Source organism: Drosophila sulfurigaster, chromosome 2L (genome assembly GCF_023558435.1).
Source record: "Drosophila sulfurigaster albostrigata strain 15112-1811.04 chromosome 2L, ASM2355843v2, whole genome shotgun sequence".
Classification (NCBI taxonomy): domain Eukaryota; kingdom Metazoa; phylum Arthropoda; class Insecta; order Diptera; family Drosophilidae; genus Drosophila; species Drosophila sulfurigaster.
The window spans coordinates 18,015,255-18,042,042 of record NC_084881.1 but is presented as its reverse complement, the minus strand read 5'-3'; the positions used below and the strand labels follow the sequence as shown (position 1 = coordinate 18,042,042).

At 37.6% G+C, this 26,788-nt stretch overlaps 3 protein-coding genes across 3 annotated transcripts; 2 read left to right on the top strand and 1 right to left on the bottom strand.

Moving 5' to 3' along the window:
• The first annotated feature begins 8,261 nt into the window (after window positions 1–8,261).
• On the top strand, window positions 8,262–11,399 carry LOC133850032 (class E basic helix-loop-helix protein 22). Its single transcript, XM_062285989.1, has 4 exons — window positions 8,262–8,575; window positions 9,061–9,543; window positions 9,607–9,720; window positions 9,790–11,399. The coding sequence occupies exons 2-4, from the start codon at window positions 9,080–9,082 to the stop codon at window positions 9,917–9,919; spliced, it is 708 nt and encodes a 235-aa protein (XP_062141973.1). The 5' UTR covers window positions 8,262–8,575; window positions 9,061–9,079; the 3' UTR covers window positions 9,920–11,399.
• Window positions 11,167–12,125, bottom strand: LOC133850033 (uncharacterized). Its single transcript, XM_062285990.1, has one exon. The coding sequence runs from the start codon at window positions 11,898–11,900 to the stop codon at window positions 11,472–11,474; it is 429 nt and encodes a 142-aa protein (XP_062141974.1). The 5' UTR covers window positions 11,901–12,125; the 3' UTR covers window positions 11,167–11,471.
• A 2,622-nt stretch (window positions 12,126–14,747) lies between these two features.
• LOC133850151 (synaptotagmin-1) lies at window positions 14,748–25,519 on the top strand. The gene is made up of 6 exons (XM_062286146.1): window positions 14,748–15,213; window positions 22,123–22,313; window positions 22,374–22,785; window positions 23,429–23,666; window positions 23,979–24,476; window positions 24,534–25,519. The coding sequence occupies exons 2-6, from the start codon at window positions 22,126–22,128 to the stop codon at window positions 24,710–24,712; spliced, it is 1,515 nt and encodes a 504-aa protein (XP_062142130.1). The 5' UTR covers window positions 14,748–15,213; window positions 22,123–22,125; the 3' UTR covers window positions 24,713–25,519.
• Window positions 25,520–26,788: the final 1,269 nt, after the last annotated feature.

Here is a 26,788-nt window from a genome sequence, read left to right as displayed (position 1 = left end):
CTTACGAATGACAATTAAAGAAAAAATCGTCTTTCTATTGTTTTATGGACATATTTAGAATTTTATTTATATAAAACTATACAAAAAAGTCATGTTTTGTTTTCATTCGTTAGAAGATTATATAATTTAATTTGACTTAAATTTATTATACTATAAATATCAAACAAATATCCCTAAAGACAAATGTATTTTTTAATTGCCAAAAAATAATTTAATAAGAAATTAAAGTTTTCGTTTTTTAATAATTTATTAAATAATATTTTAAGTGTTTAATATGAAAGAATAATGAAATATAGAAATTCACTATGGTAAATGCAAATATATTTTGTGTTATCTTTAAAATACGAATAATTTAAAAGGAAATTTATTTGAAATATTTTATTATTACACACACAATTGCCTCTCTTTAATCCTCCACCCTCGTCAAAGTTAGATAAATAAAGTTATGAATATGCCCAAAACGTTGACTGTGTTATTTGGAAGTGCAGCTAGATTATTTGATGTCCAAATGCAGACGTGACTAAGAAAACTAGCCCGAAGCCTTGGCAATTGGAGAGTATAGTATTGCATAGTATAGTTCAGGAGTGGAAGTTGAATAGCCTGACGCATGCAATAATGATTAACACCCGAGGCGGAAGGGAAATGTGCACGTAAGCGGATACAATCAAAATTCCATTTAGAAAATGCTGAGAAACGCACAATCAGTCATTAACATTGGTGCAAAAAATAAGTACTTGGAGTGGGGACGATGGATGGACACACTCCTGACTATGTCGATTCTATTCAATTTGGTTGATGTGGTGATTGGGAATGGGAATCGGAATGGAGGGGAGAGAGGAGGGAGGAGGGAGAAACAACTCGGTATGGTCATTGCTTCTGTTTTGGGTGGTTGTTTGACGCTTCTTTCGCTACGTGCTACGTGTGTGGGTTGGATGCTGCGGCCAGTCTAATCAACATCAACATCAACAGCAGCAGCAACAGCAGTGGCATCGACATCAGCGACAGAGCAACAAATTGTTCTGAATTCAGGAGAAGCTCAGCTTGGCAGCTCTTGTCATTTGCTTGCTGCTGCATGTTCGCTATTAATGGATGTTGTAGGCGGTAGAGAACGCGACGGACCCTGGAGGCGGTCCGGACATGAACCAGACGCATGCGGTTGTCGTCTCGTCGCATTACGACTGAACCAGAGTATTTGATATGAGTAGGGAAAAAAATATATGTATGAGAGAACAGGTTTTTATGGTACTTTTTGTTATGTGAGCAGATCCAATCTTTTAAATAAATAATAGAAAATAAACGAAAATAAAAAGAATAAACTTTAACTCTACTGCCTTTTTAGCTACTCAGAATTATTCAATATATATGCCATACTCAGCAGTTGTGATTAATTGTATGCCCTTTCTGCGTAAGTTCAGGGCACAAAAATGTAATAAAAACCTTTTTCGACGCATTCAGCAATTCAAATTCGACGAAAGCTATTCAAAATGCATGAGATGTGTGATCCAATTTCAGATACTCACTCCTTTTTACTCTTCGCTCGCCTCGTGGCAGGGTGAAAAACGTTTCTCTAGGGAAGTGAAATGCTCATAATAATACATAAATCACAAAATCTGTGAAACGCACCTAAGGCCGGCACTGAACTAATCTCTATGCCAGGCGGCAGTGGTGCGTTGAAAGCATTAGAAATAAGGACACATCATTAAAGGCAGGAGCAAACCATTTGCAGCTAGCTGGACAGCCGGACAATCCGAGAGCCCTCTGGATATGGTCAGAGGATAAACCACCACGTGCAGCAACGCATCCACAAGCTCCTGGCTGCTGTTCATTCACAATGGGATCAGTGCATAATTCATCACAATCAGCAACAGGAACAAGAGTTGACTTCAGTTGGAAATATTCGAAATTCAATGGGTTACCTTGGCAACTCCTAAGCCCCCGAGTTGTAATTGCAGTCCAGCCTACAACGAGTGGCATCATCAAAAATGCGTGTGGCAAGCACAAACTAAGCGTAATCCCAAAGCACACACACACACACACACACACATTGCTTGCAATCAGCAGCAATAGGGAAACTCAGAGAGAAACAGGAAAATCATCAGCTACGGTCACATCATCATCATATTTTTTGGGGTAGAAGGGAGGTTGATTGTTGGACTCTCTGTGTGTGTGTGTGTGTGTTTGTGTGTGGGTCGAAAATTACGCAAAGAGCTGCTGACTCAGGGCGAAAACATCAGGAGTAGGTCTCACAATTGGGAGTTTGTCCCAAAAACTTTGGCATTGTTTTTCATTGCGTACACTTGGATTGACTGCCAGACTGTGTGTGTGTGTGTGTGTTGGTCTGTGTGTGGTGACTGCTTTCTGCTTGCTTCGTGTTGTGTACGATTTTGATTCAACTGCTGCTGTTGTTGTACTTTATTTTTTTTTCGACTTTTTTGCAGCAGCGTTTCCTCTCGGCTTGGTGTTTGTGTAACATTCCATATCCATTTGCAACAACGCGCGCGCAAAAAAAGCAGAGAAAAAAACACAACACAACATAACAGAAAACAACAATAACGGGCGACAAACAACCCCTTTGGAAAAGACGGGGTGGCAATTCGCACTCACAGCTCACAACTCTCGCTCTCTCTCTTCCATTTCCCAATCGCATTCGCAATCCCCTCGGCTGCCTCTCATCCTCAGGTTCAGTCAGTCTCATCCTCATCCGCAACGGCAGCATTTTAATTCGAATTGGTATTGCAGGCATTGTTATTGTTGTTCTGTTGCCATTGCCGTTGCCACATCTCTCACTCTCTGTGCTGCTCTCCCCCCCTCCCTCTTCGCCTACTCTATTTGGTTTCCATTTGATGCTGATAAATTGTAAGTGCGTTGGGTGAATTTTTGAACCCGCCAATGCGACTGTGACTCAGACTGCGACGGTGACTGCGACTGTGACTGGGATTGAAATTGGTATACATTTAGAGTTGGGTATTGGGACTGAGGAAAGGGAAGGGGATGTCCAGGTTCATCCCACAGAAGGGTGTTCAAGCAGCAAAAAGGAAGTTGCATACAACGCATAATTTGATAAAATATTGCATGCTGTTCTTTGTTCACAATTCTTCCTTCTTTTTTTTTATTTTTTGGCCATAGACGAGGGCGCCCTTTGATGGGCATTAGATGTAATCAATAAGAGCTCGCAGTTCTAAATGAATGTATGTGACACACAACCCATTTAGATGGCCTAACTACCATATTAATTATACATCGAGAGCAAGGGTTGCCAAGACTGTCAACTAGCTCAATCTTTTCATTGCAAACTCACCGTAATTACTCAAATCTTGATCTAGGATAAGTATGAGAAAATTGTTAAAAGAGGGTACAAATGATTCCAGCTAAATATTGCAATTATTGCTAGCTAACTGTATTTCTTAATGTGATGGATATTATAGACAACATTCAGCAGGAAATTATAAAATAATTATAATGTAATAATATCAAACTTTGAAAAATAAATATTTAAGATATTCGAAAACTCATATGAAAGCAAAACAGTGCGGTATTAATTATAAAATATACCACAAAAATACTAAAAATATACCAACTGCTATTTTAGGTATATAAATGCAGTACTGTAATGTTCAAAATATACCATAGAGTTCAAAATTTATCAAAATATATAGCGTCTATAAAAAACTAACATTATTTTTAGTATTTGGATATTAAAAGATTCTTGAATTCAAATTGGCTTTATTTTAGAAAAGGAGTCACTGTCAAATCATTTAAAAAAAAAGGTCATAAGGAAAGTAACATTTGCTTTTATGACTATTACAATAAACCTTTGATAACAACATATAATTTATATATATATTTTCATATTATATTTATATATTTAATCAATTAAAGGAATAATTCTAATATAATAATTATAAAGACTAACAATACAATAACAATATGACTGTATTCCCCAAGTATAACTCTACTTTTATAAAATTTCTCAATAAAAGACTCATTTAACTTGACAATAATATTGCATTTTACAAAAATATTTCACATTGCAAAAATATCAAATACTTGATCTCCCCGATAGATATGTAAATCCAACCAACTGAAAAGATGTTATATAAAATAGCAGCAGGACTCATTGATATTCCTGTTAATTTAATATTAATTGTACAATTTACTTATTGTTTAAACAGACAGATTGTAAATAAAAGATGAGAAAAAAGAATATTGCAAAAACTCTTTCCAACTAAAATAAACATAAATGTTCTTGTATTAAAATCTTTAGTTTCTCCAAAGTTTGTTAAACTAACAACCTTTTCTGCTCATTTATTATGAAATTGTAAACTTTGCTTGATATCGAAGAGCACCTAAAATGTTTGGCCATAAAACACACGTAACAAGGTCATAAATTTCATAAATAAAAGAAAGACAATTGCATATAGATTGTAGGTTGTAAACATGTTTTACTGTAATAACAACAGTGCTAGGCAAAAGTACTTTCCCTGCCCGTTAATCCAATTAATGCTGCTACTTAAGCTGCTGACGCACGAAACGTCTTAGACGAAATGGTCAAAGTTTCGCGTTTGAAAACTTTTGCCAATTGCCAAGATACGCACAACACTCGAACACACATACACGCATACACACAGATAGGCACACACACACACTCACACACGTACTCATGCTTATACACAATCATAGTAGAGAGCTTAGCACAGGAAATGAGCTATAAATATAAATACAGACTCGTATTTTGAAGAGCCCAACGATTTCCCCAGCGTGCAATTGACACATTTTTGTTGTTGCAATAAAACACAGCAAATAACAACAGCAACAACAACTACAATATGATAAAGAGCTGCAACAACAACAACTGGGGTTGGCTAATCATTGAAAACTCAACTGAATGGAGTGTACTTCAGGATACCTTGCAAATGATACACACGGGAATCATTAGACGCGACTGTTCACAGTGTCGGCCATAAATATTGATATAGGGTAGCCAATAAAGTCATCGATAATAAGGTTAGAAAGCCATAAAGCCCAGTGGGCAGAGCGAAAGAGAGCGATAGAGAGTGAAGTCGAAACCTTTCGAAACGTGCCAATTTGGGGTTTCAACAATAAAATGCTAATGATTGATTCACATGGCACCATGGAGTGCAATTTCTGCTCCCCAAAGCAAATGACGAATCAACCAGGAAAGGACCACGCAGGAGCCACAAAAGGACCAAAATCGACATCTTTTCTGTGGTCGGACCAAGTTTTAAATTGAGGTTTTGGCTTTTTGCATTCGTAATTATATGCTTGCCAAGGAAAAAACGAAATAAAATAGTATCCTATTGGTAGGCAGAGAGCGAGAGAGAGAGAGAGAGAGAGAGAGATAGTGTAATGCTAATGATGACTGGACAGCAAAACGCGATGCGTTGCGCTCTCGACAACAAATGTACAGATCTTAATTATGCAAATCACGGTCGTGCATAAATTATGTAAATTATAATGAAATTCCTCATGGACATAGCGCAGAGAGAAAGCAAAACCCGAACCAGAACACAGTCCCAAAATTACAATATATTTATATACTGCAGAGTATATATAGTAGAATCTATATATGTATGTGTGTATTGATGAAATGTATAAAGTATAAAGCAAACATTTAATTCCGACCCATCACAGGGTGGAAATTGTAAATTGCAATGTAAATGCAGCATAAAAACTGAATTAGTCCACGGAACAATTGCAAACCGAATACCGAGAGAGTGAGACAGCAAGTGGAGAGAGAGAGGGAGATGGAGAACACATCTGCAATTACGTGTACTGCACACAATGCAATGCACAAATGGCGCATTGCCCCGAGGGCTGTCCAGAATTGAAACGCGTAGGGTGCACAACCCAGAGAAGAAGCATTCGGCTCTTGTTTCTCGCGATTCGCTTCTCGGTTCTCGTTTTTGGGAAAATATAATAACAGACGGTTCGCCAGGCCCAAGAACATCTGACACAATAATTCTTTACACTCAGCGGCAGCAGCTTTAATATTGAAAAAAAAAGAAGTATATATACATTTTATGTATATTGTTCCTGTGGAATTTATTATGCGCTAAATCATTAGGCCTGTCCCGTACTCATAGTTTGACTTACATTCATCCAGCCCGCGGGCAGCAGCTGTTAATAAATGGTTTCTTTTGGGGTCCTCTAAAGGAGTAAAGCCCAAGGTTAATGGGCATTTTATGTAGCACACACTTTAATGCTGGGCCCATTAACCAACCACATTTGCAGTAATAAACTATTATTAAAAATACGATAAAAGTAAAGTGCTTTGGTTGCAAATTCTTGATACTTTTTAACTTTATATAAGATGTTATAAAAACAAATTATAATGAAATTTAAAATTTTTTTTACTTTTTAATAGTTATATATTAATTTTTTGAAATAATTATATATTAAATTAAGAAAAATGATATAAAGAAATTTATAAGTACTTTTACTTTTGAGTAATTATATATTAAATTTTTATAAAATATGCGATTTTAGAAGCAATTTACTTGCGATTTTACAAGTGTTTCCACTTCTAAGTAGCGATTTAAAAAAATACGATTGTATGCTGTAAACATGAAATTTTAATATTAAAAAAAAACAAAAAACAATATTAACAACAATTTATCATGTATCAAAGCCCTGTCTAATTTATAAAAAAAAATAAATATTTACTTATGAATTCGTTTATCATATCTTTGATTTTTGTCAATTCCTTAAATATTTATTGTGAAAACCTTTAATTTGTGTAATATGAAATTTAACACTTTTCTAATCATAAGTTCAATGAAATTTTGGGTAACATTAAAAAAAAAAAATAATTTTAAGAATAATAAACTATTATTAAGTTGGATATAATCAGCTGGCACATTTACGCTGTCCAACTGATCACCCAGCTGAAGCTTGATAAACTCTTTATTTAGAATAAGTTTTTACGAAATGATGTAGAATTATTTTAAACTCGCTATTATTTAGTTGTCCTAATATACAAATTATAAAAACTGCGGAGTTTCTATGTAAAAAAAAAACAAATATTCTTTAGAAATTATGAAATCTGCGTAGTTTCTATTTCCATATTTGCTAAAAATGTTACTTTCATTATTTTCGCCTGCATCTCAGCAGAGAGACATGTTGTATTCAGCTCAACAACTGAATTTTGAATGCGAATTGTTGAGGAAATCAAATGTTGAGCTCGTGCTGCGTTCATGCACAGATTGTGAAGCTGCACAACACTGGCCCGAAAAAAATTTAACGAAAAAATATTTGGCATGTGCCATTTATGGCATTGTTCCAACTCTGAACAATGCCATACCATAATTTCCAGGCAACCAAACATAGACACACACTCAGACACACACACAGACACACAGCCACACACAGCCACACACATACACACACATAGACATACAGACACACACATACACATACAGACACACACATAGAGGAAGCGAGAAACCCGCACATATATCAAACTACATGCAGATGTAGTAGAAATTTCGAATGTATTATGATGCATGAGCATCGTTCAACCCCCCCTGAAAAGGACGATAGATTGAGTTGAGGGGTGGTTTCGGGGGGATTTCGCATTGTCCACCGTGGAGAGTTGTTATTGTTGTTGTTGCAGCCAGAAAGGGACTAAGCAAGCAAGCAAAACTAGGATCAGCAGCAGCAGCAGGAGCAGGCGGCGACGGCAGTGAGCATGTGATTAGATTCAGTTTCAATGGAAATTGAAATCAGAGACAAAACGTAGCGCAGGGTTGTAAAGCCAAAGGGCAAAAGGGGGAGGCAGCGATAAAGAGAGAGCGATGAAGAGCGATAGAGATGAAGAGAGAGAGACCGAGAGCGAGAGCTAGGCGATAAAAACGTTGCCACAACAGGAATGAATGATTCTTTTCTTTGGTTTTTATTTTGGGCATTAAAAGTGCTACGGCCAGTGATTCATAGTGCTTTCACAGTGTGCGTAAGTGTGTGTGTGTGTGTGTGTGTGTGTGTGTGTTGCCTTGGTTGGTATTGGTATGGACATGGAGGCTGTGCATTAAGAGTATAAGGACAACCACTAAACGTCAACCACCAACGTCAACGCCAGGCTAGGCGACACACATTCACACACACACAGACACACTTATTCATTTGTGATTGTGTGAGTGTGTGTATAGTGAGTGCCTCGTAATATTCTTTCACTGCCGAGATTAACACCAGCAAGCGGTGGCGGCAAAGGCAACGGCAACGGCAAAAATTATAATCGGCTGCGTCGTCGTCGGTGGCAACAACAGCAGCGGCAGCAGCACAAGCAGGAGCAACGACAACAGTGGCAGTGGCAGCATCAGCATTGGCAGAGGCTGTGGCAGCAGCATCAGCAGCATTAAAATCGGAAAATCGTTATACGTTGAGTACACCACAAAATCGCGGTCGCAACGCCGTTGTTCTCAGTGTTGTGTTGTTTTTTTTTTGTGTTGTTGTTTTTGGGCCTCGTCCTGCCAACTGAATCTCACACTCGCGCAACGAACTCGAATCTTGCCACAGCAGCAACGGCAGCGGCAACAACAGCCGCATTTTAATTTTTGTGGTGCGTAACGTTTTAATATTGCATATATAAAGCTATACATATTTGTATAAATATCTTCTGGCTCTGCCGCAAAAACCATTGGGTTCACTTATTGTATTGTGATTTGTGGTTAATTTAAATAAATAATCCTTAAAGTGTGTGCAGCAAATCCGGCATAAAACCATAATATAAAAAGTTGAAATGAATATTAAAAATTAAGTGCATACTTAACAAGTAAAATCAAATATTAAAGTAATTCGTAATTATTGTTTGTATATAAAAAAAACCGTGTTAAATAAGCTGGATCTTTGCACATAGTTAAAGCGCCATCTGTGTGCAGCTTTGTGCAAATAGAAGCTTCTACAATTGGCCGCTAGCTGGCGCTGTGTACTGTGCGCATGTGTTGACAACCCTGTTTACTCATTGCTGCTGTACGCACGACAACCCTACGCATTACGCATCTTTTGTGCTCAGCCTTTCAATTTAGTGCGAATTTTATTTTGCAGAATTTCTTTTGGTCTCAAAATGGATCCATCGAATCTGGCTTTCGGATTTCCAGGGTTGCCAGGCCATGGCCATATGCCCATTCCGCCCACGGCCAATATGCTGGGCACTCACGGACATCCAGCACCCACAGCAAGTCCGCCGCAAAGCGTCCCGGGGAGACGCACACCTCTGGGCTCGGTGGGACTTGGAGGCTTCTATGCCCAGGGACTGGGGATGAGCAGCCAACCGCCAACGGATGAGAACAAGCCGGGACCAAGTGCACCCGAGAAGCCTTTAAGTCCGACGGCAGCAGCGATTGCGGCAATTAGCGGTGGCACCACCACCGCAGCCATGGCCAGTGTGTCAAGCGGTGGCCCAGGAGGAAGTGGAGCGAATGGGGGCAAGCAAAAGAACCGTCAAGGAAAGACGGTGCGACTGAACATTAATGCCCGGGAGCGCAGAAGAATGCACGATTTAAACGATGCGCTGGATGAGTTGCGCAGGTTAGAGAGAGGTTTATCAAAATTTGTAAGCATTAAGTCAATCCTTTATAATTCTCTTTACAGTGTGATTCCTTATGCGCATTCTCCCTCGGTGCGTAAACTGTCGAAGATTGCCACCTTGCTGCTGGCCAAAAACTACATACTAATGCAGCAGAATGCCCTCGAGGAACTGCGCCGGTGAGTAGAGTTGGAATATATTTGAAAATATTAAGTTTATTAATAAATTTTAAATTCTCTTCCTTCCAGACTCCTTGCTTATATACAAAGCACCACGGGAGCTGCTCCTTTGGATTTGGGGGCTTTCCCGGCCGCCGCCAAGTTGCAGGCCTTGCTGCAAGGACCTCACAACGATCCGCCCACCAGCAGCAACAGCTAAATAAGCGAATTGTCCCCCTTTTGGGGATATGATAAGCAATTGAGTGAAGCAATACGCACATAATGTTTAAGAAGTCAATTTGAAGAGCCAAAGTATTTGTGTACTAGTCATGATTGAGGTTGAGAATCTGTTAAGTGATATTTAGTTCTTTTATAAGCATTTCTTTTGCGCATTTCCCATAATGTCTGCATACTTAGTTCTAAGTCGAATATAATCAGTACGAGTAATAAAACGAACAAAACTAATTTGAAATTTTGTGACTTTTATAATCTGAGTATTGCGATAACAATTTCAGTAAAGTTGAAAATATTGTGCCCCAAAAATGACGCAGAATAAGCAAAGTATTTAAAAAGGAAAATGAAAGGGAATATATAAAATACAAATTTAAATTCCAATGCAGAATAAATCAAAAAGAATGCGCCGCATTTTTCTAGTTTTTCTACACTTTTGACATCCCATTCACAATCAAATGAGAACTTTTATTTTAAGGTCAGGGAAAAGTTGCGATCGAGAATCTGTGTTAATGTTTTCACTATGTGCAATTTGGGGCACGCTTTCAGATTAAACTACGACGTAGTATTGACAGAAAATCGTAATTGAACATAATTATTATATACGTATATTGAATATTAAAATTAGATTTATTTGCTACGCTATCAGCCTAATACTTATATTATGCAAAATGTTTAGATTGCTTTAAAGAAAAGAAGAAGAAAGTCAAGTTCAAATGAACATAAAATGTAGTATTCAAAAACTATGATTATGAATTATTAATCATGTGTTTCTCAAGGCGAAAAAAGACATAGTAATCTGTAGAAATTCAAGAGTAAGGTTTCATCAGTTTCATGACGTGGTTGCTGATAAGAGACTAGAAATTTGGGAAATTTTTCAGTTCCGAAACTTCATCATAAATCTTGCCACATGCGTCTAAGAATTCTACAGAGTATCACAAAAGGTCAAGGAAATAATCAATTCCAAAAATGTTGCCTCATGTTCATGGTGATTAAGAATTTAGGACAAATTTGAGAATAAGTTCACGACGTAGTGCATGATTTGTACAATTGAGTTGTACTGTGAGAAATGATCAGGAATAAAAGAATGAATATTAAATTGGATGAGAAATGTTCAGGAATTGTAGAATGAATATTGATTTTGATAATGACAGAATCAAGTTGTTGTTAAGAGTAGAGATTTGATGAATTTTTAATTTCTGCTTCCTGAAAATTATTTAAAAAATGTAAAAGAAATATTGCTGATGCATTCATATAATAGACATTTAATTTCGGAGCAATAGCACTTAAGTACAAAAGCTGGGTTATCTACAAGCTAAGTGAATAATGGCGACTATACGAAAGCTCTGTAGTATATATAGAGAGGTAATCGAACTGATGTTAACTGAGCATGAAAAGGGCTCATGAAAAACAGACAGTACACACAGATTACAAATACGAAAGCTTAAGTCAACTATACGCTAAATAAATAGGAATCAAAACAAAAAACACATAGATCGGACGGCGGCGAGGAAATGTTTACAGCCACAACAGCTGATCAATCAATCTGGTATGCCCGAGGAGAGAACCTTGTTCTGGCCAGATCTAAAGATGCATTGCATGTCCGGCAATTGTCCTATCAGATAATGGCGCATCATTTCGACAGCATGTCGAGAGTGCCCAGTGCCATGGAAGGCGATCGTGGCATCACGTCCAGCATGATCCATGATGACGTCATCGCCACCCGGATGCTCGCGCAGGAACTGTGTGACATCGTAGACGCGATCGTAGATGACAATCCAGCAATCATCGAAGCTGTCATGTTGGGCAACCTCCTCCAGTGTGATTTCAGGCACCGCAATGAGCTCAGTCTTTGATTTCATCTTCTCCACTTTGGGTATGATTAACACATCGTTCGGGTTCGATTTGCTGGTTGAGGACAACGGTCCAATGCGCAGCGATTGCAGCAGATTTGTCAATGCCGATGTCATTACAGTTCCGGTAAAATATTGTATTTGCAATCGCAAAACGTGTCAACTTTCACTTTTGTTTTATTTTATGCTTCTGTAATCGTTGCGACGTCACTCGTGTGTGTGTGTGTGGCAAATGGAGCGTGGCCTAGTCACAAAGTCTTTGCAAGTTATACTTTAGTCTTTAGTCCGGTTTTAGTTGCGTCTCATTCGAGTACTCACAGTCGAGTGTCTGTCGTGACACAAATGGTAATCGCTTTATAAGTGTCGACACGTGAATCTCAATCTGAGAAAAAAGAGCGCTGATATGGCTTCCAGATCGCCAACGACTCAAGCGATCTCTCTCAGTAATTTGAGCTTCTAATCAGCTTGCTTGTGTTATTATCAGCTATAATAGTACAAAGTAATGGTGCGTAAGATTGCTGAATCAAATCAAAAAGAGCCTTTCTCTGCTGGGAGCGAGCTACTTAGATTAATCTGCATCTCAAAATGTACTCGCTTTACGTCGTTTGAGTGCAGAGAGATGTTGAGAAGTATCAGTTTCACTTATCATCACGCAATGAATTGTACAATTTTGATGTACTCTTATTTTCAGAGCATGGTGATTCTATCAAGCATTGTGATAGAGAAAGTAGAAGGCGCGTCAAGTCGTTTAAATTATGTAATAGATAAGGGAATATTACCAAAAAAAGTGAAACTCTATAATATACATATGTTAGACTGAACCAGATTATTATTTAGTTATCCAGAAGAAACACCCTCTTAAGTCAGTACAAAATAAAGATGGTATTCGAAAGAAGGTTGTGAAGAAATAAAAGTTTTTCTCCAAGTTGAGCAGATATAATTTTTATTTATATTAAATTAATATCAATAACACAATACTTGGCTCATTAAAATGTAATTTAAATTTCAATAAAATAATAATAACAAGAACCAAGATTTAATTAACGCAACTTGAAATCATTTAAATTTTATTTACCTGTCAATAATTGTCAGAGCATTCTCTTCCTCTGCGGCTGACGTTGAAAGGGAAATGAAATAAAGCTAAACATTTCTATAAATAAACTATTTTTGTTTGCACATTGTATGAAACATTTCGATTTGTCGATCTTTGTTCAATGTTAAACGTCAAAGCACCTTCAACTCTTATCGGTTATTGCAATTGATTAATTGGCCTCACCAATTGACGCGCTTTAAAACAATTTATGAATATAATGTGCAATCGTGTGATTAATAATCTGAGTTTTTTCTTATATAATTTATGCCGTTTTATATGCAACATATTCAAAGTAAAAGTTGAATGGGATTATTAAAAATAGACACAATATATACACTTTTAAAATTAGCAAAGAATCGTCAACAGATGGCAAAACGTTTTTATTTCACCTTTCTAAGATTAGCCTAATTAATTCAAATGATTTTGCATTTAATGAAGCAGGTGAAGTTTATTGTTTTTCTGTTGTTGTCAAAATATGTAAAAAGATTGCAAAAGCACAGCTGAAGATATAAATTCAATAAGAAATGAAAATATTTTTGTTGAAGTGCATGACTATCAAATTTGAATGCGCAATTAAACAGAGACTAAACAAATAATATTGATTCAAATGCCGACAATAATATTATTGAATCAACAAAATATAAACGTGAGTGCGAAATTCCAAAATGTTGACGTATTTTAAGAGCTCTAGTAATTTAATATGTTCATCAGTTATGTAAGTCAGTGTTAAGATCAAAACCTCATCTAAGTTCAGACCACGAAAAAACCACAGAATGGCATCGAAAGTACTAAGAGTGGATTGTAAGATATAACGTATAAATTGTATTATATAAGTGGGTTACGCGTGTTGACTTTGACTTGCGAGGTTGTCACTAGCCAGCCACTATCATATCATATTTCATAGTTGAACTTGAGATAATGCAAAGCAAACGTAGCAAAAAAATTGCAAGATGAGTATATGGAATCAAATTGCCAGGCTGAATAACACATATGTTTTTAATTTATGCTGAACTTTTAATATAGATTGCGCTGTTTTCTTTTCCTTAGGAAATCCCTCATTATTTGCCAACTCATTGTATTTTTATTATTTTTAGTTCACCTAGCCCTACACCTTATCAATAGCAATAACAATTTGTTTTCAGCTTGAATTATTATGAGATTAAATGACAAAGCACATTCAAGTTCATGGCATAGAATATAAACAAATTGTAAATAAACATGTGAAGTGTAGTACGAAAATGAATTATTATTATTTTTACAATTTCTACATTTAATTATTATTTATTTATTATTAGTGATTTTGCCTATTCATATTGGAAAAATAACTTTTAAATAAGTTAAAAACAATGAGTATAATTTGTATTTCAAAATTAAAAAAAAACCTTTTTGCAACTTTGTGGCAACGCCAAAAGTAACTGTAGCCATAAAAGTTGAGTTTCGTGAGCTTTCAAGCTTTGACATTGAGCAACAATTTGTAAGGCCGTGAGCGAGCTTTTTCCATAACGAGACAGCTGTTGCTTGTACCAGAAGCTTTCGACAACTTTGAAACAGTCAAAGTAATCGTTGCAGTTAGTTGTCCGAAAAGAAATGCCGGTTTTATAACGAAATTTTATTTAATAATAATATGAAAGGAAAATGGAAATGATAAAATCAAAATTGACAGAAACATGCAAAGTTTTCACAGTAAAACAAATGATTTTAATGGTCTACAACGATGCAAAAAGTTAGCGCGCACTTTAGGATGCAAACTTTCTAACTAAGTTTGGGTAACTGTGTTTGAGTTTCTGTGAGCGTCAGCGTCAGTGTGTGTGAGTGCGTGTGTGTGAGTGAACACGACAACGGCAACTGCGTGTAATTTTTGGCGAAAAACAACACAGTCGAGTTTGAGCAACGCGTCGACCAAGTTGTTGCTGCTGCTGCTGCTGCCTGCTGTCTTCTGTCTGCCTTCCGTTTTGCCACTGAAGAGGCGCAACAGTGTTAAACCATAAACATTTGAATACAAGTATATATAGATTATTTGTCGAAATCGCTTAAAAGAGAGTGTTCGCTGCTCGGCTGAGCAAATAGAATTAAAATTTCATGAAAGCACATTAATAAGGAAATTGCTTTTTAAACGCTGAACTGCACTCCACGCACACACACACACACTCGGAATGCCGCGGCTGTGCGAGTGCTTTTAGAGCATATTGCGCATACGACACGTAGAGCGCAAGGATAAGTCAACATATTGTTGCGAATTATTGCGTGTAAGCGAGTCAAAGACAATAAATTGTTCGCATACTCCGCTCAACTCGTGTGTGTGAAACGCAAAAACAACAGAAAACACAAAAAAAAAGGGTAAGTGCAAATGCCTAAGCAAATAATTTAAACGTGGGGTTTAAAATTGAAATTTATGACGGGTTTACACAAAGAAAATTGAAAATGATAGCACTAAAATATGGCAGCACATTTCTTTTGTTTATTTCCACATAAATTGTCCCCAAATTGCTTTGCTAGACAGGGCGCACAATTAATCTCTTCATACGTGTGAGTGCGAATGGGAAATAGTCGGATTAACAACAGAGGCTAACAACGTTTTCGGTTCATTAAATATGAATTGCAATTAATTGAAAACGAGTCGCTTATAATCAATATAAATTGCACCTTTGGCACTGTTTTGCATTGTGCGCCAATATCCTGAATTAATTGAATATTTATCAGTTGATTACAGATTCATGCTCTGGCATCGCGCATACGCAACGTGGGTTGTGGTCGACTAACACCAAACAAAGTACATATACGCCAAAAATTCATAAATTCCCCCGACAGAAATACATTTTAATTTAATAATGTGGCATCGTGGCATCGCATACATTGTTCCTTGTTTTTTCTTATCCCTCATCTCCGAACATACGCTCGCTTTCCATTCAGCTTCGCATTTGTATTTTGCAGCCTCTTACACTGGGAAAGTCCTTAAGCCCTGCTTTGCAATGCCGTTTCAATTTACCGCAGTTTGAGTGCGAGTATGTGTGGAGGTTGTGAGTGTGTGTGTGTGTGTGGTGAGTGGTGGGTGTGTGTGTGTGGTGTGTGGGTGAAAGTGGTGGGGATTTTCAGTAGCTGAGATTTGTGTTGAAAAAGTAACCTGGCCTCAGGTTGTTTAACCCTAGCGAGAATGCTCAGTGAATCGGACAGAGCTCTACTTTCTGTTTGCCTTCATAGGCCACTCAAACACGGACACGCCCTTGAAACACTCGACCCCGACCTTAACCGACACACTTACATACAAAAAATATATATGTATGTATGAAGCAGACGAACAGATGGACCAACTATGCACAATGTTGAAGCAATCAGACGGTGCGAAGCGAAGGCTGCATTTTAAAATTGCATGTTAAAAAGCTTTGCTAAAAAAAATATATAAAGACCATGAATATTTATCACGTGTCCAAGATTAATGCACTTTTAATGCAAAACACACCACAAGACAGCTTTTCGAGGGAGGTACAAAGAGCAGAAAGCCAGCCAGTCAGCCGCATTGATGGCCTGGGGCGTGACGCCAATAAAATGGCAGCACCAAATGGGGCAATAGGGGGCAACAACAAAGGGGCAACAACGACAACAACGACGACAACGACAAGTTCTCAATGTTTGTTGACATGCTGAGTTATTGGCAGGGCGGGTGCCACAACAGCAGCTGCCACTTTGGCCTTTTGGGCTTGATGATGAGTGTGTTGTGTCCTCCCTCCCTCTCTCTCTCTCTCTCTCCTTCATCCTCCTTTTGTGCTGCTCTGTATTAATATCGCACTTATTATTTTCCCTTCTTGTGAACTGTGAGCAAACAACAAGTGTCTCGGGCATATTGCCGCTTTAATGATCATATTTTTTTTGTTGATTTTTATGCTTCCTTCCGTTGTCGTTGTGTGCGCGTGCATGTGTGTGTGTTGGGGTCACATTATTAAATTGTTGTTTATCTTGGCCATCAAGACACAAGTTTATATGCTTGCTTCCTTTTTTTTGTTTTTTTGGTTTTTGGGTTCGATTGCTTAATGGTCTCTTACTATGTTGACATATGGTTGTTTGATTTTAATAGGATATTCTATTTTCATTGGCCGCATTTCTCGCATTTTCACTGGAATCGCTCTTGTCTCTTATTTCGTTTCGCTCCTCAAATAAAATAAGTTCTAATCTTTTTCTGCGCAAATCGATACGAATAAAAGTTTGACAAAAAGCATGTTGTTATTGGCCAAAAAACATTTTAAAATCCAAACACGAGCGTCTCTTGTGACAAAGAATAAAACGACTTCCCCAAAATACATTTGCCAGTAGACTGAGCATTTATTATTGATAAAGAGACAGAGAGCAAAGCATTTTTTTATAGTATAGTTTTGTGCTTATTTTCCCTGGAGTTTTCTTTAGCCAGCAAACGAAAATTAATTCCACTTCGAATCGAATAAGAAATTTTCGACATCATACCGAGTTGTAGCATAGTTTGTTGCCTGTCAATCACAAGCATTTCTAAGCAGCAGCAGCAGCCTAATTATGCAGGAAATTAGACGAGAACGAACTCTGTTTGTGAGCTGATTAAGGATAGAGTTTGAGAGTTGGAATTCTTGGGCAAATCTCCATGGAGCATTAACTGCTTATGACACTTCGGGCGGCGGAGTCCGAGAAAACTTGCTGACAGCCCAAGCCATAAATATTCATTGACTGCTAATTGTATCTCTGGTCTATTGCTCAATATCTCAATCGCTCAATCTCTCAGTTGTTGATGCTGTTTGCTATTTGGCATGATGCAAAGGAGGACAATGGAGCAAAAGTCAACGCCAATGGCGGCAGCAATCAACTCGAATAATGAGACAGTGAACGACAGACAACAATGTCAAACACATACAAACATACACAATGTCCACACACAAGAGTTGAGGTTGACCGTGATAATAATGATGATGTTTTGACTCGACTGATGTGTTGATACTTACCAGCTAGACTATATCATTATATAAGCATTACAAATTGTTTATCTCGCACAAAATCACTCATCAGCAAGTGTGTTAAGCTTTCGTTTCCAGCCACTTTGGCGTATACTTAACATCTGCTATATTTATAAATAAGTGCGTATAATATTCTTGCATACTTTTTTTTTTCGAGGGATTTGTGTGATTCCTAAAAAGAACCACAAGAGAGCAGCCAAGCAAGTCAAACGCTCTTCACAGCCTTCACACTTTTGCACCCACAGTTGACGGCATTTATAAAGCATTTTACCACACAATGTCTTCCGGCGGCAAGGCAACACACAAAACACAACACACCCCCTCCCACACACACACACACACTTACTTACTCGCCTACGCAGATACAGAACAAAAATAAGTAAGACAGGTAAAGTCAAGTGTGCTCGACCGAGAGATACCCGCTACCCAATTTTAATAAAACCATATTTTTAAAATATAATATACCGAATTAATATACCAAGTCGAGTGTGGTAAACTGTGAGATATTCCCAACACATTTTCAATATAACCATATTTTTAAAATAGTAAATATACCAAAAAAATATCACAACATACCAAAGGCTTTATTTGGTATATTCATATAGTACTTTATTAATACTGCAAAATATACCAGCTATTCTTGAATAACTTCTACAACTTGTATTCAATCGTAAAAAACTTCTCAGGAATCATAAATACTATACTGCGTTGTATTTACCAAAATTGGTGACTCTAGCTTTGAAATTTCGCTTGTTGTTCGTATTTTTCCGATTTTCGGAAGCAAACTTGATCTGCATGCAAACATAACAAGTGCTGTCAAAAACAAATTATATCTCCATTTCTTATAGTCGCTGAGATCTAGGTGTTTATACGGAAGGACAGACAGACAGACGGACATCAAGATTTTATATTTCCCTAAGCGGTCTAAAATACCGCCTTCTGCCTGTTACAAAGTTAAATACCCATCTACCTACACTATGGGTAACGTGTGTAAAAAATACGTAAGCAATGTTATGCAGGATGTTATTCTACTCCTGCGGCGCCTGCACAACTTGGACACAATGTGGTAATCTAATTATGACAATGCGTTCGACGAAACAAGCTGGAAAATGTGTTACTCGAGTTGGGAGAATAAACTTGGGCTACTACATAAAAGATGAGCACATTTAAATAACAGATAAATAAATAATAAATCACAATGAATAATAAATAAATCACAATGATGAGTTGTTGCATCGGAATCCTTTTCATTAAAAACATGGCGTATTAAACAAGAAGAGCATAAAATAACTTCAAGCCATCTGCAAACTAGCGATGTATGAGCAGCGAAAACAAAACTTTTGTGCTGATAAAAAAGTTATAATGAGAATTATAATTTTAATTAAATCAGATATTTGCGAGCAAAGAAATTCCCACATTCATTATAAGCTGATGCATAACAACTTGTTATGCTAGTCAGAACAAAAGCTTTAAAATAATGAATTTTAATATTATTGTTTTTCATTTTATTAAAATTCAATTAACCTAAAGACTTGCTGCAACAAAAACAAGTCGAGACTGACTTGCAGTCCCCTTAGTCCAGACACGATGTCTTGTCTCTTGTCCATCGTCGTCCTGCCTTTGTTCCTGTTGACAATGTGAGCATGGGCGTTGGCGTTGTCGTTCACGTTGGTGTGGGCGTGGTCATGGGTGATACTTTGTGTGTGTGACAAATACTTCATTAGACTAATGAACATAATTTGCCGTAATTGTGCAATTTGAAGTCGTTTGCCATTGGGGAAATTCATGTTGTCTTTATGTGAAATGTGCAAGTATTTTCTTTAAAATAATGAGGAAATAAAGCAAAGTTGGCATGAAATTGCCAGGCGAAGTGAATGAAAATCACAACAAAATAATGCCGTTATATGTGGCACGTGGCGGTGCGAAGCGACCAGATATCAAATAAAATGAAACGAAGCGCGAATCGAGTCGAGTCGCGTCGAGTCGATGTTGAGTTGAGTTGAGTTGGCCCCTGTTGCCTCATCGATTAGATAAAATTAATTTTAGTCGCTGTGTCAATATATTAAAGTACAGAAAGCGACGACGATGACAGGCAACAGCTAACAGGCAACAGGCGAGAGGCAAGTGAATGAGTCGACACCAAATGGCTGAATGCCCTTGACTTTGCTGCGCAGCATTTTCATTCTTTTTTGCCCCCCTTTTTGCCACCATTAACGGAAATAGTTGGATCGCTTATCTTTGTGGCATTGCGGTTGGTTGGCGAAAAGTGAAAATACGATAAAACGACCGAAAATTGTTTATACAGCCAGTTGGCCAAAACCGCAATCAGACGACAGACAGCCAAGCGATGTTCAGTCGGAGTTTCGCAGTATGAGAATTTATGGCAACTGTCATAAATTGTGCTCTCAATGTATGCACACACGACAACCTCGCAATCAAACAATAAATATATAATAATAAAAACGTGAAAAGACAGAGAGAGAGAGAGAGACAAAGCCGCAGTCGGTGTTAAAAGGCTCTAAAATACATTAAAGCCGCACGTTCTCTTTTCCCCTCTTTGTCACATGTCGAGTCACAGACTGAAAATCTGACACATGCATAAGGTATGAGTCGCAAAAAAAAAGAAGAAAAAAACTGACATCGATTTATAAAGCCGCCTACGATCTGACTCAATTTGACATGATTGGTTTACCATGAGATTTATATAGCGAGGGTTGATTGATTTGTTAATAAACTTAAGCCCAATGTAGGCTTGGGAAATCTCAGTGAACCTTAAAGTTGGGAAAAACACAATTTTGTATTCATGTTAGAGCTGGGAAAGAAGCATCTAATTAAATTGCTGACTTTTCAGTTTTCAGTTTTCAGCTTTTCGGGTTGTCTGCATTTTAAATAATATTCTCATTTCGAGGAATGCCATGAATCATGCGGAGAAGAACTTTTCCTGTCCCCCCCAAACCCAGTTGCACAAAGGCTTATAAATCATTTAGACGAGACCCGAACAATGAAATGAACATTGCACATTCCTCAGTATTTTAATATAGTATGTATTCCTTTCAGGCTCTAACTACTGTTTTCGCTTACACTTCTATTTTTATACACATCCCCGGTGGGAGAAAGAGAGTATGTGGGAGTAAGACAGACAGCGGAGAAGGGCAAAAGGGAGCACACTTCATTCAATTGCCGTAAAAGTAGAAACCCCATACAAAAAGTTTGCGTAAATAAATAATAAACTGAAAACAAATTGCAAAAATTGCTGAATGGGGAGTAGCACAAAACAAAATAATTAAGCAAAAGAATGTTGAACTGCAAGATATCCTGGAGAAGTAAAAGGCTGAGGAAATTCTGGATAGTATTAAAATATTCCATTGAAATATTCAGTTACCTAATCGATTATAAACATCCTTAGCGGGAAGATAGAGGAGCTTATAGCAACATGAAATGGGTTTCATTAAAATATCCCATCGAAAGATTTAGCTACCTAATGACTAATCGAATGTAAACAACCTTAACGGAAATTCTTCAAACTAATTATAAATTAAAATACGATTTGTAAAGCAAACAAAATGAACTCTTGAGTTTTCATAAGCTGGCTCAATTGCCTATTCAATATACCTTCTTTACATATTTCTAAGTCTATAGGGTGCCACGAAAAAGGCGAAAAAGCAAAACGCATCGCAAAAGGTAGCTTCAAAGTACTAATTAATTAACAAGATGGCAATAAATTTGGTGTTTAAGGAGCCGTCTTGGAAAGGGTTGTGCTACAATTTCACAGCAAAACACTCGCACTTTCTTGGCCAAGTTGAACTTAGGCCTCCTTATTTGGCCAGCCTAATTGAGAAAAGCCCTCATCTCCACCTCGTTGTCATACCTTTGCCACGCTTTGCCTTGCTTTTGCTATGCGGCAACCTTTATGGCAATTTTGTGGCAGAAGCCTGACACAGACATGGACCAAACTGTCAGCACGTGCAGCGTCAGTGACTGTGGTCACGACATGGCCACAATGACGCCTTTAGCAGCGCAATTAATAACCCAAAGCCTAAGCGGGGAGACAGGTGGGAGACTGGGTCAAGGATATATAGAGACGTAGACGTAAGTCTGAACCGGTTGTGATTTATTTATAAGGTGGCTTTATCCCATGTGGTTTTGGTCTGATAATGAAAGTTTTATGGCTGCGAGTTGGGGTCTCATTATCCAGGCTAAGAACCAAAAGACAAACGACTAATTGCTGCCATTCTTCTTCTCCAACCATCAACCACCAACCACCAACCGACAACAGGACATGGATATTGTCATACGTGAGGAGGACATATCGTTGACGCAGATTGGCATCTATGCGTCTGTCTCATTCCTTGTCGTCTCGGCGGTCGGTGCTGCTCTCTATACGACATGCTCGAGACGCTATCGCTTGAATTGGTTTGAACAGAACCTCTTGGAGTCGGCCAGCGAGAAGGATGAGGAGCAACAGAGGTAAGATTCGTCATTTTTGTTGTCTTGAGAGCCAAGACACTTAAGTATTTTGTTTGGCAGCCGTGAGGCACTCGTCGCCGGTGCCGTTGGCTACAATGTGGACAATGTGAACGAGTGTGTGGCACGCAGCAAATTGGTCAGCAATAATGCCGGCAATTTGAGTCCCACTTCACTCAAGTCCGAGGATGCTGATCCCGCCTTCTGGGTGCCCGCATCCACAGTGACGAACACAGCGGCCGCAGTCCAACAGCAGGTCTCGAATACCACCGAAGAGTCGGCACCCCCCACACCCACTTCGCCCACTGGCAGCCTCAAGTCAAACACATTATCCTACTGCTCCACAACCTCGGCGGTGCCCATTGCCCGCTCCGACAAGCATGTTGTGCTCGCCATGCATCCCGGTCGCCCGAGGGTCTCCTCGATGAATGCCAAACTGGATCACACCAAAATCGACATGACCTTGTATCGCAGCGTAAGTAGTTAAGGCTTCAAATTGGGGTCTGTAGTCATCAGAAGTTATATTTGATGGGGGAGATTATCTTTTTTGGGATTTTATATTAAACAATAACAACTAATTCTCCTTCATTTAAAGCATTATTTTTCAGTATAAAAAAGGGTAAAGACTCAAAAAATAGTATAGTCTCATTACTTTGTCTTTAGTTAGCCTCCAATAAACTCAAGTAATAAGGGATTAAATTAAAAAAAATCACTACCATCCCGGCATAATATTTACTTTATACAAATTCATTAAGGCTTTTATAGCATTTTCAAATTATTTTTTAATCTTTAAATCATGTGGAAAATGTTCTTCACGACCTTATTTAATTTTACTTTACTTATGAGATTTTACTGCTTAAAAAACATCTTTGATTAATGAATGATTATTTCTTATTTTTAAAATTAGTTTAGTCTACTACATTTTTTTTCTATTTACTCTTCAATAAATTGAATAGCATTTTCAAAGTATTTTTGAATCTTGAAAACATTTTGAAAAGATTCTACACGACCTTATCTAAGTCTTAATTGTACATTTTACTTTATTTATGAGATTTTACTGCTTAGATAACAGCTTTGACTGATTAATGATTATTTCTTATATTTATTTCCCTAAGCAGCACTCACAGCCTAAATCTTCCTCGCCCTCTGCAGTTGTTAATGAAGTACGCGGTAATTTACATGTGACTCTAAGCTACGATCCTGCTGCAGGTTTGCTTAATGTGCGTCTACTGGAGGCGCAAAACTTGCAACCGCGACAGTTCAGTGGCACAGCCGATCCCTATGCTAAGATACGTTTGCTGCCCGACAAGAAAAACTTTTGGCAAACTCGCATACACAAGAAGACACTCAGTCCAGGTGAGATAGCAATTGATTTTATAATTGATGCAGAAAAAAAAGTTTGGAACATCAAGAAGAAAATCTAGACCAACAAAGTGAAGCAAAAGAAAATTCTAGAAAAATTTAAATTTAACATTTAAATAAGATCATATAACAGGATATTGTAAAAAAGAGATAAATTTAAGTTAAAGTTGAAAGGAGCCAAATTTTAGTATAGAAATGAAAAATTCTTTTAAGTTTGAAGAAGAAATTGCTATCTTAATTCAAGAATTTTTTAATAGAGTAATTTTTGTTCTGATATTAATCATTTCATATTTTTATACTTTCCAGTTTTCGACGAGCACTTTGTGTTTGAGGTCACAGCAGGTGTGATTGACAAGCGCACTTTGGAGATACTTCTGTACGATTTCGATGCCTATTCACGACACGTTTGCATTGGCGGAACCAAGCTGCACTTGGCCCATTTGGATCTCAGTGAGCAGCTGAAACTCTGGACACCTCTAACATCAGCATCGGCACAGGACATGAAAGTAGACTTGGGTGATATAATGGTCTCATTGGCTTATCTTCCATCCGCTGAACGCTTGATGGTTGTCTTGATTAAGGCCAGAAATCTGCGTATTGTGGACGATGCTCGCAACTCTTCGGATCCGTATGTCAAAGTGTCACTGCTGGGACCAGGTGGCAAAAAGTTGAAGAAGCGCAAAACAGGCGTACAGCGTAATACCGTTAATCCAGTCTATAACGAGGCTTTAGCCTTCGACGTGGGTAAGGAAACGCTTAAGAATTGCCTGCTAGAGTTCACAGTCGTGCATGACAGTCTCTTGGGTAAGTGGAACGCAAGTTTTGCATTGAGTCGTGACTAAAGCTTTTCATCGAATACAGGTTCTAGCGAAATACTGGGTCGGGCATTAATCGGCAACTCACCCGATGTGCTGCACGAGGAGAAAATCTTTTTCGAGGAAATGTTTCGTGCCAAGAACGCAACCGCTCAGTGGGTTCCGTTGCAGGAGCCGGGTAACAACTTGGGTGCCACAGCCAAGACAACAACCAACAAGAACTAGAGTCCACAGCGAGGACAAAAACTGTTGTGTTTCAACTAGTAGAAAAAAAATACCTCACGAGGTCACTTGGCAAATAAATTTTTATGGGAATTTGCAGGGATACATTTAAGAATGAAGCAGAATGAGAATGCGCGAAATATTTAAAAAAAAATATATATACAATATGAAGTACTAAACATAAAAATAGAAACCAACTATTTTCAAACACCTAAACTTTATGTGCTTTCCAGTAGTATCAATTACTCGACTAATCAAAGATTATACTATAAAATCAAATTATAATCGTATGTATTCAAAATACCTATATGTATGTGCTATGTATATGTCAAGAAGTACCTAAGATGCAGTTATATAAGAAATATATTTCTAACAAATAATTATATTAATTAGAGCTCAACCGAATTTCAAAATTACAAAAATTATTATCTAAAGAATTCGGAAAACTATCAAAACGGAAATCGGAAAAGTTCTATATATACTATTTATATAAATATTTACCACCCAGTTATTTGCATAGTCAAAGCTTAGAAAATCGCACCTCAAACTATAGACAAAACTATCGCATATTTTTCGGTATATCTTTTAGCTGGATATTATGAGAGGTTTCAGGTCGAACATAGAAAAATGGGCACAAAAGTTGAATATTTCCATTCTGCAGTTAAATATATCAAAGATATAAAGTTTATGATAATCATTGTTATACTAATACAATTAATAGCATAGTCTTAGCTGAAATGCATTATTCTATAACCGAAACAATCGTGTAATAATATTGCTAAAAATAAAACTTCTTCAACTCAAAAATAAAAGCCTCCAAAAAGGTAAAACTTTTCTTTTCATTTCATCAACATTAAGGTGAACTCTGCTTGAAAACATTTTAAGTCCACATCAAACTGATTACTTAACATCAGATGTGGCTATTATATAAGTATTTACTTCACCCCATCACCAGCAATTTCTGTGGAAGAATGCAGTCAATGTCTTAGGTCGAGGCAACTCGAGAAACTCGGCCTTTTTTTTTGTCTTTTGTGTAGCTTGACTTATTTGGCAAATAGTTTGGCAACTTGTTGACCAACTTGGCGTAAAAATAAAGTTCGGGGGAGGTGTGGATGGGGGGTGGGGGTGGACGGACAGCCTTTAACTAATTTTGCAACAATGACTGATAAATCCATGAGGGTGCAGCTGGGTGACGCTACATTGGCTGTTAAAGCAGCCATGCCACACACAGGGCCGCAGTCCTTGGTGTCTCCAAGTTAGACGTCGAATTTCCTTTCAATCAAAATGTGCTTTCATTCAATTTGGTAACAGTGGCAAAAGTAGATGCCCGAAAATAGAGTGGATGCCGGCCAAAAGGGCAATGGCAACGGCAACCGCACCGAGAACTTTGAACTATTGCCAAGAGTTGAGATGGCGCCAAAAAGCAGACTACAACTAGAGCTGCTTATCGCCAACGGAAACTCTCTGCTCTTTGATAGATTGTCAGGCTAAGAACTTGCATACATGTGTGTGTGTGTGTGTGAATGTGTCTGTGTGTGTGTGTGTGTGTGGACGTATCTGCATTGGCCTTAGGACAGCATTGTAAACATCTGAGATAGCACAACGACACCGCAAGCTAGGGAAATTGTTTGGCCAAATATTTGGTTTGTGTTTGCCATCCCTTGGGAGTTCAGTTTTCAGCTGGTTTCGTAATAAATTTAAAGTGCAAACTCTGAACTATAAGCTTATTAAGCTCTTAACTTGCTACAACTTCTTAAATGTTATACTTATACTTATACATAGGCAACAGGTGGAATGTACTCACTTATTGCAAAGTTAAGAGTTGTTATCCTTGAGATGCGCCCTAAAAAAAAAAGAAATAAGCTATTGTTTATATTGGAAAATTAATCTATTATAAATTTGCATTTAATATAATTTAAATATATCATTGAATACAATTATTATACCAAATGTTAGATCAACTTACTTGAAAATATTGGACTACATCTTTATGGAAATCAGCACATTTGTTGTTCTGCTTCAGCATAACCGATTCGTAATCGACAATATCGCAAACTACTTTATTCACATTATAAATAT